Here is a 17,596-nt window from a genome sequence, read left to right on the forward strand (position 1 = left end):
ATTAACTAAAATTTTAAATTTTACTACTCTACATTATCAGTAAAAAAGAAAGTTACAAAAATAAGAAAAGTATTCTAAAAATTTTAGTCTAATTCTTATTACTCTTTCTTTAAATTACTATTAATAATTTTTTCTTTATACCCTTTTAAAATTTCAAACCTACTTTACCTTTCTCCTAATCCTATTTCACAACAAAAAATGGATACATTAGTTGAAATAAAGGCAGGAGACTTTTCACCTTTTTAATCCTTTATTAAAAATGATCAGCTTGGGTGGGGGGAAACCAATGGGTCCACGCTCCTGCTGCCACCACTCCCAGGAGTGACTCTGAGGAGGAAAAGTGCAGCTTTGTCCACTAATCTGTGGGCAGAGCTGGCGGTTCCATCCTCACGAGGGCATTGGGAAATTCCCTTGCTTTTCAGTCCAGCCGAAATTTTTTTAGGTTAGGGTGAGGGGTAAAAAGGTCTTGGTGGCTACCAGATTCTGTTCCTCACATCTAGACATTGCTTTAATTCATGAATTTTGTGTTGACTCATTGTTTTAGGGGTTTTTGGCTAGGTTTGGTGAGGGGTCCCTCCCATTGCATGCTGGATCCGATGTCATTTGCATGTCGACTCGATGTCCCTTCCCCTTCACTGTCTGCGTGTCATCCTCCAGGAAGCAGCAGGGTGTCACTCAACAAAAAGGGGGAATCCTTGACCATCAGTGACAGTTAGTTAACAAATACAGGTGATTACAGTAACAAACAGTTAGAACTCCACCCTGGCAGCAACTGGCTCAACTTGTTAACTCTGCAACCTTTTTTAAAAACTGGGCAGCTTTTTCTACTCATGACATTAGTAATTAACCAACTACAAACCCACCACACTCTTTATTATGTGCGAAAAATGCCATTCACTTCTGTTAAAATTTTAGAAGTTTAATAGTAAGGAAAATAGTAATAAAAATTAGGACAATAAGAAACAATCAAAAGCAAAGAATTATGGACGTCTGGGTGCCTGGCACTCTGCCACAAAGCACACCCTGCTAACAAAGGATTACCCCCTAATGCAATAGCCTATTGCATGTTCATGTATCTCATACATGATTCAAACATTCCTTTCACACAAGGGCATTTCTGCTTAATTTTAGCTTCCTCCCCCTGTCTTGTAAACCAGTCTTCTTGGTTCCTCAAAGTCTGAGCTTTCCCGATAAAGAAACAATAATTGTTCTCTTGGAATCTTGGTGTCTGTTTGCTGTTATCTCTATCCAGATAGAATAATGCGAAGAATTTCTTGATTATCTTTTCCATTCCTTGAGCTAGTTACAAAAAGTATCTTACATCACACAGTTTCTATTTTAATATTATGCTATAGCCTAAGAACTATACTTACCACACTATTTAAAAGAGATTAATACAGCACTACTTAAAGGAGATTAATACAGCATAACTTTCCAACATAACACATATTCATTTTAATATTTGCAAAGAGCCAATATTATAATATGTATCTATAACAATATATTACCTAAAAAATCTCAAAATTAACAAAATCTCAAAACAGCAAACCAAAACCACTACACAAAATTAATATTTCTACCCAATTTCAAATTAAAATGGGGAAATATCGCGAGGTCTTGAGATATTGTGAGGTCACACAGAACACCTCCCCTTTTACTGTTACTGACCGTTACCCCCTGTTATAAAAGACCCTGTCTAACCGTTAATAAAGGCCAGTTACTGTCCACCACATTGGTGTATGCATGTGCTTGGCCCATGTGGCAGAGGCGCTGCCACTGAACTGTCCTCGACCCGGGACGCCATGCCCCAAGCGGCGGCAACAAGTGGTGCCAAAACCCGGGAACAACCCGGGAAGTGGGAATTGCCTGGGCGAGTGGACGGCGGCTGGAGCAGCAGGACTGTCTCCGGCAGGGAGGATGCTCCCAGAGGACTGGCAAGAGGGAAGGGTCTCCCACTGGCATTCGGCGAAGGAGGAGGGCTCGCGCCAGGAGTGGCGAAGGAGGAAGGCTCGCGCCTAGGACCGACGAAGGAGGAAGTCTCGCGCCAGAAAATCGGCGAAGGAGGAAGTCTCGCGCCAGGACCTGGTGAAGGAGGAAGTCCAGTGTCAGTAGCCAGCGGTGGAGAGGATGGAGCCCCTTGCTAAGGTCATTTTTAAAATTCACCGAGATTGGGGCATAGATTGTGAGCCAGGAGATTTTGTCCTCGCAGTGTCGAGGCTCCTGCGCGCTGGGGTGATCAGGCACCTGGAAGATATCTTCTGCCCGGAAGTATGGGATAATTGTACTGGGGCCCTAGCGGAGGAGGCTATGTCCTCAGGCTCGGGGCGGAGTCTAAAATCATGGGGCAGGGTCATGAGGGCACTGAAAAAGGCTCAGCCAGTCCAGCGGGAGCGGGGAAAGTGGAAGGCCACCCAGGACTGCTTGTGGGAGGGTCCCTGGCAGGGTGCGGACGATTGTGGGTCCGCTGAGTGTGGGGATTCGCAGCCGCGGGAGCGCTCTTCGCAGGTCCCGAGCCCAGGCACCCCATCTACCGGGAAAAAGCTGTCATTTTGGGATGGGCTGCTAAAGGAATCACAGAACGCGGCCGTTAACTCAGAGGTGCAGAGCGCGGTCGTTGGTTCAGAGGCACGGGGTGCGGCCGTTGGTTCAGAGGCGCGGGGTGCGGCCGTTAGTTCGGTGGCGGAGAGTGCGGTCGTTAGCTCAGAGGCGCGGAGCCCCGCCGTTAACTCGGGGCCGTGGGGCCCCACCATTAGCTGGGAAGCACAGGGCACCGCCATTGACTCGGAGGTGCGAGGCACCGCCATTGACTGGGAGTCCAAGGGAGCCTGGGTGAGGCCTCCGCCTTACGCGCCGCAGGGTGACGAGCCCCAGAGGGGGGGTGTCACCATGGCGGCCCGCAGCCGGCGGGGCTGGCAAAGCGGCACGCCGGGGATTGAGCCGCCGGCCTCCCAACCAGCCACGGCCAACAGCCGCCGCCTCCAGGGGCCATGCCTACGCAGGGCCGGCGGGCAGCCTGGGCAGCACGGGGCGGCCGGACCCTTCCGTGGGCTGGTGGCGAGCGGAGCTGGGCAGCGCGGTACCGACGTCGGGGCGATGCATTGCACCGGAGAGAAGAGCCGTGTGGGGCGGCGGGAGTCCTGCCCCGCTGCCCTCCACAGCAGCGGTGGCCGGGCCATGCTGGGGGTGCTGACGGAGAACGGGCAGCAGCAGCAGTGCCCCGGTGGCCAGGGTGCTGCTGTTATCAGTCGCTTTTCTGGCTTTGAAAACACCATCACTTCATGTACAAAAAATGAAGTGCCCAACTGCATCATCAGTATGAATTTGTCTATATAACAGATGATACCTACACAAAGAAGCAGCTGCTAAGAACGGAACACTTGCTTCTCAAAGTGCTGGGTTTTGACCTAACAGCCCCAACCAGTTCCTCCTTCAGTACAGGGTTGGAGACTGGTACTCACAGGGCGAGGGTACACAGCCGTCAAGAAAAATAGTAAAATCAAATGGTGCCCGCTTAAGTTGATAAAACCATACCTTCAGGGCAAAAACTAATGAAATTTGTAAAGTTTGTTTTGCAGGACTGAATCCTCAGACGCCCCCGCGGCCTGTATACCCGGCTTCCTAAAGGCCACAACGAATCATCAAGCAGCCCGATTGCAGACCACACCAGGGTCGTGAAAGAACTCAGTGACCGAACTAAAGGAGAGGCTGGCACAGAGAAGGACGGGGGAGATAAACAGCTCAGCAAAAATGTTGAGGTATCCATCAAGTAGAGTTCGAGTTCTGGCCAGGTTCTGGCTCTACTTGGATGGAATGCCAAGTAACCCAGAGTTCTTCCCTGCGTCAGAGGATCAAAGGGCGATTTGGAGGGAACATAAGTCCGGACATGGACTCTCCAAATCCTCTCTAGTTTAAGATCAAACAGGTTGCAGACTCTGGGAAAATAATTAAGTCCTAGGAGGTCAACTAAAAAACAAACAAACAAACAAAAAAAAAACAACAACAAAAAACTCCAAACAAACAAACCAAAAAAAACCTGAGGAGGTCCTACAAAGATATTCAAAGGCAGGGTTCAGTCAGTCCCATGAATGATCGCCTTACATTTTAAACAAGTTTGTGTTGTTTTTTCTTAGAAAAAAACAGTTAGAGATAGTTAGCCTTTTATTTGTTAAACATTTGCAGTTACAAGTTTATTGCAGTTGTGTTATGTTGTTCAAGTTAATTGCATTTTGCCAGTTACACGTTTCCTACTCGTCAGTTTTGCTTTATGTTTTTAACTGGTCATAAAAGGGGGGGGAAATGTGGGGAAATATCGCGAGGTCTTGAAATATTGCAAGGTCACGCAGAACCCCTCCCCTTTTACTGTTACTGACCGTTACCCCCTGTTATAAAAGACCCTGCATAACCATTAATAAATGCCAGTTACTGTCCACCACATTGGTGTATGCATGTGCTTGGCCCATGTGGCAGAGGCGCCGCCACTGAACCGGCCTCGACCTGGGACGCCAGCCCGAAGTGGCAGCAACAGCCACCACATAGCTCTGCACTCTAAAGAACTTCTAATATGTGTACTTGGAACAGAATTGTTCTTCTATAACAGCATAAATGAAAACCCATTATACACATGAAAATTTGAGAGAGTGAGACCAGCTTACCACATATAAGAAACATACTGCATAATTACAAATCAAAAGCTAATCTCTGGGATTTTGATAGACAGCATTTAACTGCATACAACTATACCAAAACAAGACCAATTACAAAATAACCAGGTCGTCCTTAAAGAGTTAAGAATCTTACTACTGCCAACAGGCTGTGAAGTTATTTTCCATTAAAATCCTTAGTTGCAGACTTAGATCTTTCCCCTGTTTGTTGTGGTGTGTTTTATGTTTGTTCAGTTTTCCCCCCATTGTTCTCTCAGAAGGTCCTGCCCTGTTACCAGTTTGTGTCAATCCCCAAACCCCTCCCCAGTTGTCTTGGTTATCTTTCTTGTTCCCCACCCCTGGCAGCCTGCCTGTCACTCGACACCCCTGCCTCTTTTTCTAGAAAGTTCAGGACAGGATGTCAGGTGATTGGGTTAGGGGCCAGGGTCCCTCCCGCAGCTGTGTTTGATGGGTTCTCCGATTATGCCAATCCTTAATGTATCCCTCTCTGATTTGCTATCTTTCACCCCTCCCACCCTCTGTAAAACCCGAGGCTTTCCTTGCCTCGGGGCTCTCAGCTCCTTCCACCTGAATCTCCACGTTTCCCTACCAATAAAATCACCCTCCCTGAAGAAACTGAGAGTCGCCTCTTCATTTCATCCTGCGACTTCGGAGCTCTCTACTGCGGCCACACGTCCGCAAGGCTTGACATCGCCTTGGGCACAAGGCCCTGACTTCGGGTTGGGGAAGTGCCTTACCGGCTGGAGGTTGGCTGGACACTTATCTAGCCTGGGCGTTTTATTTTCCACCGGCCACCGCTCCACCTGTTGTGGGAGCCAAAAATATATGCAGGTAACCAAGATGGCCAAAATCCATATCTGAAGTATAAAGAATAGATTTATTCCATCACCACGCTGGCAAAACATCAGACACAGACACTGCTAAGCTTATTCTATGTTAGCAAGGACAAAAACTGCATGCAACAGGCCTGTGCTCCACTTTAATGCAACATCAGGCCTGGCACAGGCACACTGCTTCACAGGGCTGTGATTTTACAATCTCTAAGCTTCTTTATCCCTCTTCCCCCACCTCCCCCCCACCACAAGTAGGCTTAAGCATATGGGGGAAATGCACTAAAGTCTTTAACATGCTGTTATCTTCTTTGAGTGAATTCTATTTCTCTTAGCTGAGAGAAAACAACCTAAAGCAAACACAAATACCTAAAATTTCCACACTGAATAATTTTAGGATCTCTCAGGGACGAGGCTGGCCTTTGAGGCAGAACAATTCTAGAAACAACTTTGTCATCACCAATCCGTTTTGAACCTTTTCCTCCCAAGACTTGCCCCATAGTGAAACACTTTTAATGTTGAATAGCAAATTAATAGCGATACCAAAGCCAGTATACCCTGTACAGGTGTATCGGACTGCAATCTTAGAAAGCTTTTTCTAATATTTTTATAGAATTAACCTTGCTTTCATTAATATCACTAAAATTACTTTCAAAGGAATCACTTACTGCTTTTCTGGACTGCTATTTTGTAAACAAATCCAGCAGAGGTACAACAGCCATCAAGAGCAGCATTCAATAAAACGTTTGCATACTGCACATTTGAAGCAGTACCGTCAGTTCTCGCAGCCGCTCCCCTCCTCTGCTCCCCGAGCACTGCGCGGGAGAGGCCGAGAGCGTGTCCCGACAGTGTCCCGAGAGTGTCTCGAGTGTAGGGCGGCGGCGCTCGGTCTCGCCCCGAACTCCAACTCCCAGCAGGCAGCGGGGCGCGCGACCCCGGAAACGGACGGAGCCGTTTGTCCCTCGGCAGTTGCGGCGGTGGGCCGGGGATCGCGCCGGGCCGGCGGGGCGGTGAGTGGGAGCGGCTGCTCTTCCTCCGGGCGCGGCGCGGGGAGCGCGGCGCGGCCGCAGCTGCTCGGGGGGCTGTGGCACCGCTCCCTGCAGTGGGCTGTCCCAGCCGGGGAGCCAGCCTGCGGCGGAGCTCGTGAAGCGGTAATGTCAGGCCCGTGAGGCCACTCGCGCGCAGCTCGATGCCCGTGGGAAAGGCAGTGCCTCACTACTTTATTCAGAACAGCCCGAGAGGCCTTTTCGGTTGCAGTGTCTATTTTGTACGTAAAAAGCGGGAGTTGGCCACTGGATTCAAGCGGGAGGTGTGTTACCCTGCCCGAGTATGGGAAAATAGCAAGAAAAGCATCATTTTGGTCATGTACAAGACTCATGAAATTCTATATCCACATCGAAACAATTAGATGTCGTAATTTTCAAGAACCTCCTTCCCTAGAAGTGCTTCCTACCCCACTGGCTGAGTACTTTTAAAAATTTAGGTAATCCATCTTTAGTTTTGCTACTTTGGAATCATGCTAGTGCAATAGTTTGCTTCTGTGACCTACATAAAAATTTGGACCTAAAGCATGAGGTTTGATTCTCTAGTTTTAAGCATTCATCTCCTTACAGGCTGGTCTCGCATAACTCAGCAAAGTCATACACAGTGTTTTGTAATTTGTCAGATGGTGATAGAAACATTAAGTACTGCAGTATATAAGAAAATTAAAGTTTCTTGAACTCCAGTAACAATAAAATTCTTCTTTATATCTAACTGAAAGTTCTTATAGGATAATTCTAGAGATATGGAAAATTTTCCTCTCTTTGTATGTGAAGTTCTTTTCACTTATTTTTGATTAACAAAAGTGCTGAAGTGACTGTATGGTTACTTTTCTTAGAAATAAAATCTGATTAAAATTTTTAAGATTCAGCATAGGATCTGGATCTGTCCAGGTATTGTTACTTTATTCTAAATTTTAGTGATGAAAAATATTGAAAGCAAGACTGACTTATTGGAAACTGAACTTCCATTAATCCTTTTTGTCCCTTTAGGACAAAGCCTTATGGACACTAATTTATGATAGATGGATTTGCTGGTAGAAGAAAGGCATCACATAGGCAGTAGTTTTGATGAAAAAATTAAGAGATATTTCATGGAATGTCTGTGGATTATACTATGTCACTTCTGTCTTCAGTTCCAAGTCTTTTTAACATCACTGTTAATATACCAATAGATTCCTAGGTATTTTTGGATTCACTAACGAGTTCATCTGAAGGGTGTAACAATGTGGGGGGGAAAGGCCATCCTAAGAACTTCATGTGCCTCCTTTTTATGTTGTTTCAGCATTTCTTAATTCTCTGGCCAACATCTAATTTTCTGCACTGGAAGACAAGAAAAAAACAGCAGTATCTTCATATATTACAATGATTAATACTCTAATTAATACTTTCTTAATCTCACTTTGTCATGTAGCTGGTCTTTCTGTTGTCTTAAAAAAGAAATGTGTTTGGATTTATGAATTTCATTCATAGGAATGTCTCTATTTTAAAAAGTAATTTCTCTTAGAACAGTGATTGAAAGAAGACTAAGAGATTGGTGATTGTTATAAATGATCAAATTGAGAGCCAAACTTATAAGAAAATTTAGCAAAGATTTAATAATTTGTCCGCGGGACCGAATTTCTGTCGTCAAAAAAACCACCACAGCCAAGGTCAGCGGGGAGCCCGGGATCGGCGCTGGGTGAGCACACGGATCTGACCTCCCGAATGTCAGTCTCCCCCTGATCACGAATGCTGCTTTGCGCAGCGAGTTCTTATACAGTTTATTCTGCCCGAGGCAGAGATGACCGAATGTTCTTTGTGTCTCTTCACATGCATAACCGTGGCTTTACGTGTGCAGAGGTAGACAAAGATCCAGTCCAGGTGTCTAGATGATGTCAGAGAACTTTGGGGAAGTCAGCATTCACATGCGTCAGGGTGGCGCCATCGATCATCGTGGTAGATGTAATTGTTGAGGCGATAATCACTCTGTGTGACCTGGGGAAGCCGGTGATTATCACCCTCGAAGCTTCTATTCTTGCGTTAAAGAACCCGATGTTATCGCAAGTAGTCCGTGAATAAGACACTGCTCCCAGCCAGGGTGGTCAAAAGAGATTAGATTGGATCTTACAATATTTTATATATTAACAGCATGAATTATCTCTACCATATACTACAGCAGGTAATACTGAAATGATTCCATAACCCCCAGCACCTCATTTTAGAGTCCTTTAGAGTCCCATTCAAAATGTGAAGGGTATCATTCACCTACCAGTTGATGCCTTAAGCTTCAACATGACTTAAAATGAACAATTTAAGAAAACCAAAAACCCACAAAACAAAAACAAAACAAAAACACCCCCAAAAAACCCAACTGAATAAAACACCCCAGAAGTAAAGACACAGAAGAAACCCCATCAGATCCTCCTCCCACATCCACTTGGAAATATGGCCTTAACCCAAAGATTGCTGAAGACAATCTAGAACTTTAAAAGCTCATACATTCTGAATGCATTAAATACAATTGGAGCTAGCTACTGCATAACCAAATAAGCCATATTTTGTGCATGGAATAAAAATGGCATAATGTTAAACTTGAAGGTTTTGATTGTCCTCTAAGGAATTCAATTGAGATAGGAACATTTACAGCAATACACGAGTCAGTCATTCCAGTGAATCTGTCATTACTTTTGCCATCATTTTATATGATGTTTTGTACTTCATTCTAGTCTCACAGTTTAAATTGCAGATGTAGAAGCATTTGAATTTTGTTATTCCTAGTTAAGCCATGCCTGTTTCAGCTGATGAAACTGTGGGGAACCTGGCTATGAGAGATACAGTCCTTACTCCAGCTGGAATTGAAGGATTACAAGGTTTGTACCAGATGCTATTTATTGCAATTGCAGACTTTGCTCAGTGGCTTCCTTAGCTTCTTTCTAAAAATGTTTCACAAAATGAAGATCAAAATCTGGGTTAAATTTTGAAAGGTACGGTGACTCATTCTATATTCAAGTAGGTTGCTGTAAAAGAGAAGTTGCTGTGAGATGCTAAAAACTGGAAAACTCATCAAACTATAACATTCACCCTTCCAGAAGGAAAGAGAATACGTTTTTGCTGAACTGAGGACAAGGTCAGATCCATTTAAGAAAATGGGAGCCAAAAGTACTATACAATTCTTATATGTTACTCAGCTGCTATTAGAATGAGACTGCTGGGCTTAGTCTTGTATTTGAGTTCATTTTCACAACTGTGAGTTAATTCTTTCAAGCTTCAAGAGAGTATGTTCACTTTGAAACATTAGAAGACATCTCAATGGTAATGTTCATCCTATCTTTTAATTATGTTTGACCGTTCCTAGTTGCTTGCTAAATTGTTATCTTTGCATTGCCTGGTAAGTAATCAGTTTGCTGCACCATTTGAACTATGTTTTTTTTTAGTCTCTTAGATAAGGGAAAAAGGAAGTGATTAACCTGCCTATAAGTCTGAGGAAATTAATCAATAGACTGAAACAAGTGTAAAATACATTTTACTTGAAATTTTTTGTTAATTTTTTTTCAGAATTTCAAAATGATTTAGACTTTGAATTATGTTGTTGTTGAATGTACTGAAGGTAATTTAAAATTGCCTTGGTTTGGGTAGAATCATCATCTACAAAGAATGTAAAAGCTCGACAAGTCATATCAAGAATCAGTCGAGAGGAACTGGAAGACAGATTTCTTCGTCTAAGTGATGACCACATCCTACTCAAACAGTATGCCAATAAGCAAGAGGAGAAAATTAAAAGGTATGGGGTTTAATATTTTTATTTTAACTCACAGTACCTTCTTGTCTCTTTAAAGCATCATCAACAAATTAAAAATCATGCTGATTTCTCTCCGAGCACTTTTTAATACAGTACCAAAAATCACCCACTGGACATGATTTTTGTATTGATTTCTACAATCTGTTGTCTCTGAGTATGTGAGATGGTTTTTTTCTATCCCTATTAGATCTCCCTGTACAGAGGTACACTGCTGTCTACTACATGATTGATTGATGATACCTTGGATTTCCAGCTGTGATGGTGGAGTGTTCTGGGAATTGGAGAGCAGGCTGTAGAAGCCTAATTGTTCTTCGGGCTTTTCATTCTAGGATCAGAATGGTCTATCCAGAGAGATTCTGCCCCTTTTTTGTCCCAGTATGTCTTTCAAGAAGTTGAATAGCGTCTAGCTTTGTATTGTTGAATTAGCACTAAAATGTCTTTATAATCATCACTCCTTTATTCAGTAGATAGCTGTCACACTATGTCACAGTACAAGCTGGCTTGTATTGGGCAGTTAATTCAGCTATAGATAAGAAGCCCTGCCAGCTCCATAAACTTGGCTCCTGGGTTGACTGACAGGAACCTCAGCCAATTATGTTCCATCCTAAGCTGCAGACATCTCACTGGTCCGGGAGCTTGGGCAGTGTCAAAGATCAGACCGATGAGCTATCCAGACTGGGTTTTTCAAATGCCTTTTTAAAGAGGGGCTTGAAGAATAAATGCACTCTTTTGCCTCATGGCGTCAGGGTGTGCGTTGTCCCTGTCTCCAACCACTGACACCATGAAACATGTGGATATTAAATGTAATAGATAACTTCAGAATCAGAAGAAGTCCCAAATAGCATGGGGAGCACAGTACCCAGTTTACCCACAAATATATAAGCAACTGCAGGCTGATTATTAAACTCAGTATGCTAGGATTTGTGTGCTAATCTTTGCCAGGACTTAGTGTGGCAGCAAACTGATCTGGACTGTGACGAGCTGTTTGTAGTATTACGATATTGCAGAAAGGCTGAATGCTGTGACTGTGTTTGCATTGTGCTAATTGTTAACAAAGTCTTTCTGCATCTAAGCCAGTTTCTGGTGAGGGGCTATCGCCAGCCAGGGGCTCTGTACAAATCACGAACAGGATGGGACTGCCAGGAACGTGTCTTGAGCTGTTTTATTTTCCAGTATCAGTCTCATTACATGGTTATGACAATGGGAAGATGCCATCAGCTCACATCCCAGGCAGCAGACCAAGGACTTAATGGTTACAACTTACTTCAAAACTTTTTTGACCAATCACACAAAGCAAAAGCATATTGACAGTAGTTCCATCCAACCACTATAAGCGTATGTAGCTTCAGTTAAAACAATGCTTGCTTATTTCAAATACAATACCTGCTTGTAAGCCTTAAAACACAATGCACAGAGCTCCATTATTAAGCTTATAAGTTCCTAATATCTCGCTAGATATACTTTTCTGCAGCTTAGGGAGTTATTCTAGACAAGCGTTAATACACAGAGCATTGTTCTATTCGTCCTTACTTTTCTACTTCTTACATAATTTTTCTGTTGACCAATCTTATGGCGTCTCCTTAGCTCTAATCATAGTTCTGCTATCTCTGATGCCTGCCTTTTGCAGCTTTCCCAAAACCCTCTGATTTTATGGATTCCTACAAGGAGCTAATGAATTCATCAAAGGGTAGTTGAAAATAGTGCCTATTTCATACTTTAAAATCCAAAACATTATTTTCTTTTGACTCAGTATTCAGTGAGCCACTGTCCAGTTGACCAGCATTACATAATTTCCATCTTTTCTGTCAGGTTGTTGTCAAATACAAGATTGTAGATGAAATTAATTGTTTCATTATTTCAAATGGCAGTTCCTGTGTTTCTGTGCACAGGAAATACCACTCATCATCCACTTACACCAGGTGGGTGTACTCATAGTCCACTTAGGTAAAAATACAATGTAAAGGTGTCCTTCCTTCACTAACCTTAAATGATTAGCCTTAGGAAACTGTTATTTGTCAGTGCTATAATGCAGATTGCTGCTCAGTGGTATCAGTTATCTTCAAGGAATTTGTCCTAGGCAACAATAGTTACATCAAAACTTGAAATTTATTATCAAGGTTCTATGCTGATGTCTCCACAGTGGTTATGTTCCTTTCAACAGAATACTTTTTATGCTAACTTTTCACATTATTTTTCTTTTTTTTCACTTGATTTCCCCAGAATGACCACCAAGTTAATACGGCTCGTTAATGATAAAAGAAAATGTGACCAGGCTGGCTGTGGACCCAAGCGGCTGGGTCAGGCTCTGGAGCTGGAAGAAATGATTGAGCATTTGCGAGAAAAAGTTTGTGAGCTTGAGAAACAAAATGAGAGCCTCCGCAACAAACTCATTTCGACTAAACAGCAGCTCCAGATTCAAGGCCATAGGCCTTGTCCGTACAGCTCTGTTCAATCTCGTGTGAACACTGGTCTCAAAAAAGAGAGTGAGACTGCTGGCATGCCAGAGAACACCAAGAAGGGTATAATTCACATTTATTAAAACAGCTGACTCTTTCGTTGCACTTGAAACCATGATTCTGAATTTCAAAACATTTTTAGTTCAGATCAGAAAATATGCAGAGCAATTGTTGAAAAATAAAATGCCTGGAAAAATAAGGATAGTTTAGCTGTCTCTAAGGTATTAAGAGACAAGAAAACTCTGCAAATAATAATTAGAGCTTCCTGTATCTGCTTTCTATTTGGCTGATTTAAAAATACCATGGAAAGCTAATCAGGTATGGATGTTCTGGAGATACTTGCTTTCTTTGAGTGCAATTATGTAAGAAGTACCTTGAGTTGAACAAAAGTAAACAAAAAAAAACTTCTAGGCATATACACACACGCGCGCATATATATATATATCTATATCTATAGCATCTATATCTATATCTATATTGCAATTACCAGTACCTTAACATAACACGTAAAGATCAAAATTCTACATAGGTCAAGTTAATGCACTGAAGTAGGTAATTTTTTCAGGCATTTTGGGAAACTGCTGGTGTCATTGTACCTTAAACCTAAGTGATGCAGTTCTGAGGACTGAGGGATGGCTGCCTTAATGGTGTCTTTCAAATGAAATGTATTTGGTCCCACCACAAAACTTGGATAATTTCTTCTTGCTAAGAGTAGGAGAAAAATGTGGAGAAACCTTTGCATTTGCTCCTAAAGTAATAACTCTTCCTTAATTACTTTCTCACTTCTTTTCTTCACAATGGGCTTAGGATGCTTCTAAACACAGTGAAATTATCTGCAATGCTACTAGAATACAGGCCTAACAATTGCATGTCTGGGTGAATGTCACTTGGGATTTTGCAAAGAAAATGGTGAGAAAAAGTGATTACAAGTTCATGTTCCTGTCTAATAATACTGATATTTATTTTCCTTGAAGACACAATCTCTGTTCTCTTTGAAAGTAAAATGTTCTAAAAATCTTTCAGGACATGTTTTTAACAGTTTGCTTTAACACTGTTTGGCATCGCCCATCCTTCAGATTTTACAGCCGCTTATGTTGTGTATACTATGATTATTTCTATGTCATTTTGATGTAAAAATACTTCTTTTGACATCTATATAGAAGTTGCAATTATTTGTGCTGTATTAAGCTAGTTGGCTTGTTAAGAGCTTTCTCATTCAACAAGTCAAAAATTTATCTTTGTTTTTGTATTCAGGAATGAGATTTCAAGGTTTAGAAGTGAGATCATCTGACCTTGTGCTTCCCAAATGTGGACAGAGTCTGCTCGAGGATTCAAGAGCTGAAATCAGAAATTTGTATGATTTTCATATTACTTCTTTTTTTGTCATTATAGTTCTTAGAACTTAAGGTTTTCTTGAAGAAAAAAAGTATATATTTTAAGAAGTTTTCAGTTCAGAAAATAAAACGGCTGGTTCTGACAATAATAACACTGGTAACAATGCAGAATGTTAAGGAAAACAGGAAATCAACTATTTAGAATGCAAAATGTAGGTACATACGAATTTGGCTACAAGTTAAAACTGGTCTCCAGTGGTGAGGCTTTCTTTGCTAGGATGCAATGCCTGCCTTGTTTGTTATGCGTCAAAGCTGACAAAAGAAGAACCCTAGCTGCAAAATTTTTACCAACATAAGTCCTGAAATGTGCACCACCATGCAAGTGGTAACTATGTGAATGTGTTTCACTGATGCATTTAAGTTTCATTCCTAGAGGCAGACAGATTTTATGGATAAGCACAAAAATCACAGTATTGGGATAGTTATGTAAAATGATTCTGATTCACTTTTGCATTTTGAAGTGTGGTTTGTAATTAATCTGCACGTTTCAATTTAAATTGAAGCTTAGGAAACCCTTACAACATCCTTGATGTAGAGATAGCATGAGAAATAGAGAGGTGGTTTATAGAAAAGGTAGTTAGCATTTAATTTAAAGATATTGAGGTCTGATTAGAATATTTTTCTTCTCTGAATTGTGTTTAGAACCTGGGTTTTCTAAAAGCTGTTAGTTTATTTTCACAGTCATTTACTTAAATCAGATTATCGATTACCTTCTCTGGCAATGCTAAATTTCCAATTAATGGGCAAGCTAAGTTTAGAAATACATGGATTAATGTGCAATCATTTATTTTGTGCTTGAAATTTTATAAATGCAATGATTAACTGGAATAATAAGAAACAACTGTATGGAAATATTCCTATAAATTACTTTTTAATGCATTCATTGGATAAATTCCACTGTTTAAAACACATATTTTGATTTTATTTTCTTTTTTGATTTTTTTGGGGGTTAGATTCTTCCATTTCAGAATAAAAGTTTAAAAATTACTTTCAGTGCTCCATCCATTGAAGATCTAATTTTGTGATAGCTAGTGATGGTGTTTTGCTTTTGAGAAACCATTTGTGCTAATGGATGAGGAGGATACTTCTAATATAGAGTATAAGAAACCGTAAACAGCATCTTAGTGAGGTTCTGCTAAACGTTATTCAGTCCACAGAAACATTTATTTTGAGAGTTTGTGTTGCACTTTCATAGAAATTTGAACTCATAAGCCTCTCTTGTAAGGTATGTTAATAAGAAATACAGATTTTGCTGAATATGTAAAAGTTTGGCTTACTTGAGTACTCTTCTTTTTTTTCTTTGAAAAAATATATAGCTGGTTTTAGTATGTAGGATGCTTGTACTTGCAGGGAGACTGTCATTGAGTCCCAAAAGAACCAAATTGAGGAACTAGACCGTGCCAGAGAGATTCTTGGGAGTCAACTAAGAAGAAAAGAAAAGGAAATTGAAGAATCCACCCTACGGTTGAAAGAGCAGGGTACAGCAAGCCAAAGGTATTGTGAAAAATTAAAATCTCTGTGGTGGAAACGTTAGAAGAGTTATATCATAATGTTTGTAGGTAGCTGTGGAAGTTACTACTTCTGTAAAGAAATATGGGCCTTATTAATTTTTGTCCGATTGGTGAAACTAAGCCATAAAATGTTTTGCCAAATAGCATGGATAATTCTAGGCAAGAAAATAGTTACAATGATAAGTTATGATGTTTCTTCATAAATAAACAAAAAAGTTCATAATTACCATTTTAGAGAATTCTTTTCCAGCTGATACAGGTTCAGTTGAAGTTCAAGTCATAAAATTTTAATCACCTATTTTTCCTTCACTTTAATTCTTATAAAATTTTAGGTGTAAGTTCATAGTGGACAATTTAATGTTCACTAGTACTCAATAATTTGGAGTCTACAAATAGTAGAAAAATACTGGCTCTGCTGTTGCAGAAAATGTTGAGATAAATGAAAGTCTCTAACACTGTTTTAGTATTAGAGAGCAACATTGCTTTATTCACATACTCAGCTCTTTCCAGATGTCTAAGCTTTGTAGCCCCTTCACTTGCTCCAGCATGGGATTGTGACAATTTGTCCTGTGTGTCTAAAATAAACAAATATTGGAAGAGAAATTGCCTTTTCAGACATTGAAAATCTATTCTGATTTTATCATAATTTATATTAATAAAAATCCCAACTAGTTTCTCCTCTCATACTTGTACAAATAATGGGGTTTAGTTGCACCGTTTGAAGTAAGGAAAAACATTTAAGTAAATATTTTTTTCAATTTTGAATGATTTTGAACATCCTTTCTAATAAACAGTACAGGCTCAAATTAATCTTAGAATTGTAAGAATATCTGCATAGATATTAAATGATTTTCATGTAATTAAGACACACTGGCAGCTTGTGTGAATGCCGGACTTAAGATGTTATAGTCTAAATTGCTAGCTCTCATTTTCTTTGCCGTGTTTGATAGGTGGAAACTTCACAAAATGGTGTTCTACTGGAACCAAATATTTTGGATGGTGGGAGAGAGGGAAAACAATCTCTTTAGGCATAGGATTGTTTTCTTTTTCTGTCATATACAGCTTTATACAATAAACAAAGATGTATATGTATTGATTGAAATTGCTGTGTCATCAAACAGTAAAATGTTTATTTACCTAAACTGTCTAGTGTGAATTATAGAAGAACAAAATAATTTGGCTATTATACACTACATCTTCTTCAAGTACATGTTTATGATGCATTTGTTTTTAATTTTGAAGGCTAAACATTCAGGACAATGTGGAAATGATCAAGGTCCGTAAACAGCTGGCTGAGAAAAGCAATGCTCTTTCAGCAATGGAAGGAAAATTTCTCCAGCTTGAAGAGGTAATTGCAATTTGATCAGTAACATTTCTATGCTCTTATCACATAAGCATGCTAAACAGAAGACAAATTATACACAGTTCTTGAATCTAAGTCAATACTGAGTACATTAAAATGAACCACAGCCTAGATTTCACTCAAACTACTCCAGATGGAGTAGGGATTTTTAGTCTTAATCTCTCTTTTTTTCAGCAGGGTCTAGCAGGTCTTAGTGATTTCATCTGCAAAGTCATACCAAACAGATTATGAAGAATGAACTGAGTTGTCTGGCTATGGAAAGAGATCACTGATCATTTAAAGAGAGGATTTTGACTTAGATGGACTGATTTACCAAAAAAGGCTACCAAGCCCCCTTCACTTAATACTCTTTGCTGAAGTTTGGGCAGTTTGGCTCTTCTGTTCTCCTAGGATTTAACCTCTGCTCATATGTTCTTGGAAATTAATTTATAGGGCCACTTTAAGTAATAATTTTCCTTATAAAAAGAGCAATTTTATGAAAATATCTCCAGAACATGCAATTCCATGGTAGATTATCTGTAGGTTTTAATTATACTGCTTTTTTTTCTGCTTTTTTCCTG

At 40.8% G+C, this 17,596-nt stretch overlaps 1 protein-coding gene and 1 long non-coding RNA gene across 16 annotated transcripts in view; one reads left to right on the forward strand and one right to left on the reverse strand.

Moving 5' to 3' along the window:
• Positions 1-231: 231 nt before the first annotated feature.
• LOC143695194 (uncharacterized) lies at positions 232-6,408 on the reverse strand. Its single transcript, XR_013184225.1, has 3 exons — positions 6,160-6,408; positions 5,399-5,464; positions 232-2,082 (listed from the first exon to the last, which is right to left on the reverse strand). It is a non-coding gene; the product is annotated as an uncharacterized LOC143695194 (long non-coding RNA).
• Positions 6,409-6,414: 6 nt separating this feature from the next.
• The window catches only part of RPGRIP1L (RPGRIP1 like), a 53,279-nt gene continuing 42,097 nt past the window's right edge, over positions 6,415-17,596 (forward strand). For 8 of the 15 annotated variants that reach the window (XR_013184221.1, XR_013184222.1, XM_077185871.1 and 5 more), the window contains exons 1-6: positions 6,571-9,383; positions 10,150-10,294; positions 12,533-12,831; positions 14,023-14,122; positions 15,513-15,656; positions 16,916-17,021. Coding sequence is in view for 13 of the 15 variants with exons in the window: in XM_077185871.1 (XP_077041986.1) it covers positions 9,299-9,383; positions 10,150-10,294; positions 12,533-12,831; positions 14,023-14,122; positions 15,513-15,656; positions 16,916-17,021 (879 nt within the window). In the remaining 2 variants the exon portion in view is untranslated. Of the gene's footprint in view, positions 9,384-10,068; positions 10,295-12,532; positions 12,832-13,575; positions 13,678-14,022; positions 14,123-15,478; positions 15,657-16,915; positions 17,022-17,596 lie in introns of those variants that run through there. The other 7 variants (XM_077185869.1, XM_077185870.1, XM_077185868.1 and 4 more) reach the window with 7 other exon arrangements.

Source organism: Agelaius phoeniceus, chromosome 14 (assembly GCF_051311805.1).
Source record: "Agelaius phoeniceus isolate bAgePho1 chromosome 14, bAgePho1.hap1, whole genome shotgun sequence".
In the NCBI taxonomy this organism is placed as follows: Eukaryota; Metazoa; Chordata; class Aves; order Passeriformes; family Icteridae; genus Agelaius; species Agelaius phoeniceus.